This window comes from Octopus bimaculoides, chromosome 6 (assembly GCF_001194135.2).
Source record: "Octopus bimaculoides isolate UCB-OBI-ISO-001 chromosome 6, ASM119413v2, whole genome shotgun sequence".
Lineage (NCBI taxonomy): Eukaryota > Metazoa > Mollusca > Cephalopoda > Octopoda > Octopodidae > Octopus > Octopus bimaculoides.
In genome coordinates, this window is record NC_068986.1 from 93,323,396 (window position 1) to 93,324,497 (window position 1,102).

A 1,102-nucleotide genomic window follows, 5' to 3' on the forward strand; every position below is an offset into this window, starting at 1 on the left:
AGGGTGGCCCAAAAGTAGGTTTACAGTTATTCAACTATCTCTTTCGCATTCATATATTAACAGTTTAGATCTTAATTATAAGAAAATATGAAACCATTATTCTATGCTAATTTAGTTAATTGTAAGATAGAAATTTAAATGTAATAAAATCTTTTAAAACAAATTTAAAGTGCCTACGTGATAACTGTAAACCTAACTTTTGGCCACCCTGTGTATATATATATATATATATATATGCATATATATGTGTGTGTACATAATGTATATACACACTTACTAACCAGAAAACCTCTCTTTGTCTGGTACTGTTCAAGCCACACTGATCTTTACCCTCTCTCTCTCTCTTTCTCTCTCTTTCCTTCTCTTTCTATAGTAGTGTCCTGTCTGCACCCTACAGAATGATCCAGCGGTTAAAGAAAGATTCCAACTTCTGATATGGAATAAGTAAAAGATTATAAGAGTCCAGTAAGTCTTACATAGAACTGTCTAATATCTTCACACTTCTGCACTCCATCACATCACACTGCCCATTGCGTTGGGCATGGTAAGGTCGACGCTCTGGCAGTCATCTTGGCACTGCTTATTTGGCATCATTGATTCAATACTGACTATTTTGACATTTCTCTTTTTAAAGTTTCTCCTGTTTTATTGTTTCTTATTTCCTCTCTCTCCTCTCTTTCTCTCTCCCTCTCTTTCTCTCCCCCCCTCTCTCTATATATGTGTGGCCATATTTCTCTTTGTGCATCTGATGAGAGGCACAGTGTTTGTCATCTGTGTTCTATTAATGAATTGTTATCTTGTTCCCTCTCTCTCTCACTTCTCTTGCTCTCTCTCTCTCTCTCTCTCTCTCTTCTCTTGCTCTCTCTCACTTCTCTCTCTCTCTCTCACTTCTCTCTCTCTCTTCTCTTTCTCTCTTTGTCTCACTTTTTCTCTCCCCTCTTGTTCTTTCGCTCTGTCTCTCTCTCTTTCCCTCTCCTCTCCTGCTCTCTCTGTCTCTCACTTTCTCTCTCCCCTCTCACCCTCTCCTTCCTCTCTCCCACTTCTCTCCTCCTTCCTCTCTCCCACTTCTCTCCTCCTTCCTCTCTCCCTCTTCTCTCGTCCT

The 1,102-nt window shown here is 39.6% G+C and overlaps 1 protein-coding gene across 6 annotated transcripts in view; it reads left to right on the top strand.

Annotated features, from left to right (window-relative positions):
• LOC106876343 (uncharacterized) overlaps nt 1-1,102 on the top strand; it is a 394,374-nt gene that overhangs the window by 384,013 nt on the left and 9,259 nt on the right. For 5 of the 6 annotated variants that reach the window (XM_052968977.1, XM_052968976.1, XM_052968980.1 and 2 more), the window contains one exon: nt 374-465. The exons of the other annotated variant lie outside the window; for it this stretch is intronic. In XM_052968977.1, coding sequence (XP_052824937.1) covers nt 374-376 — 3 coding nt within the window. In that variant the 3' untranslated portion in view covers nt 377-465. The remainder of the gene's footprint in view (nt 1-373; nt 466-1,102) is intronic. 6 annotated transcript variants of the gene reach the window in all.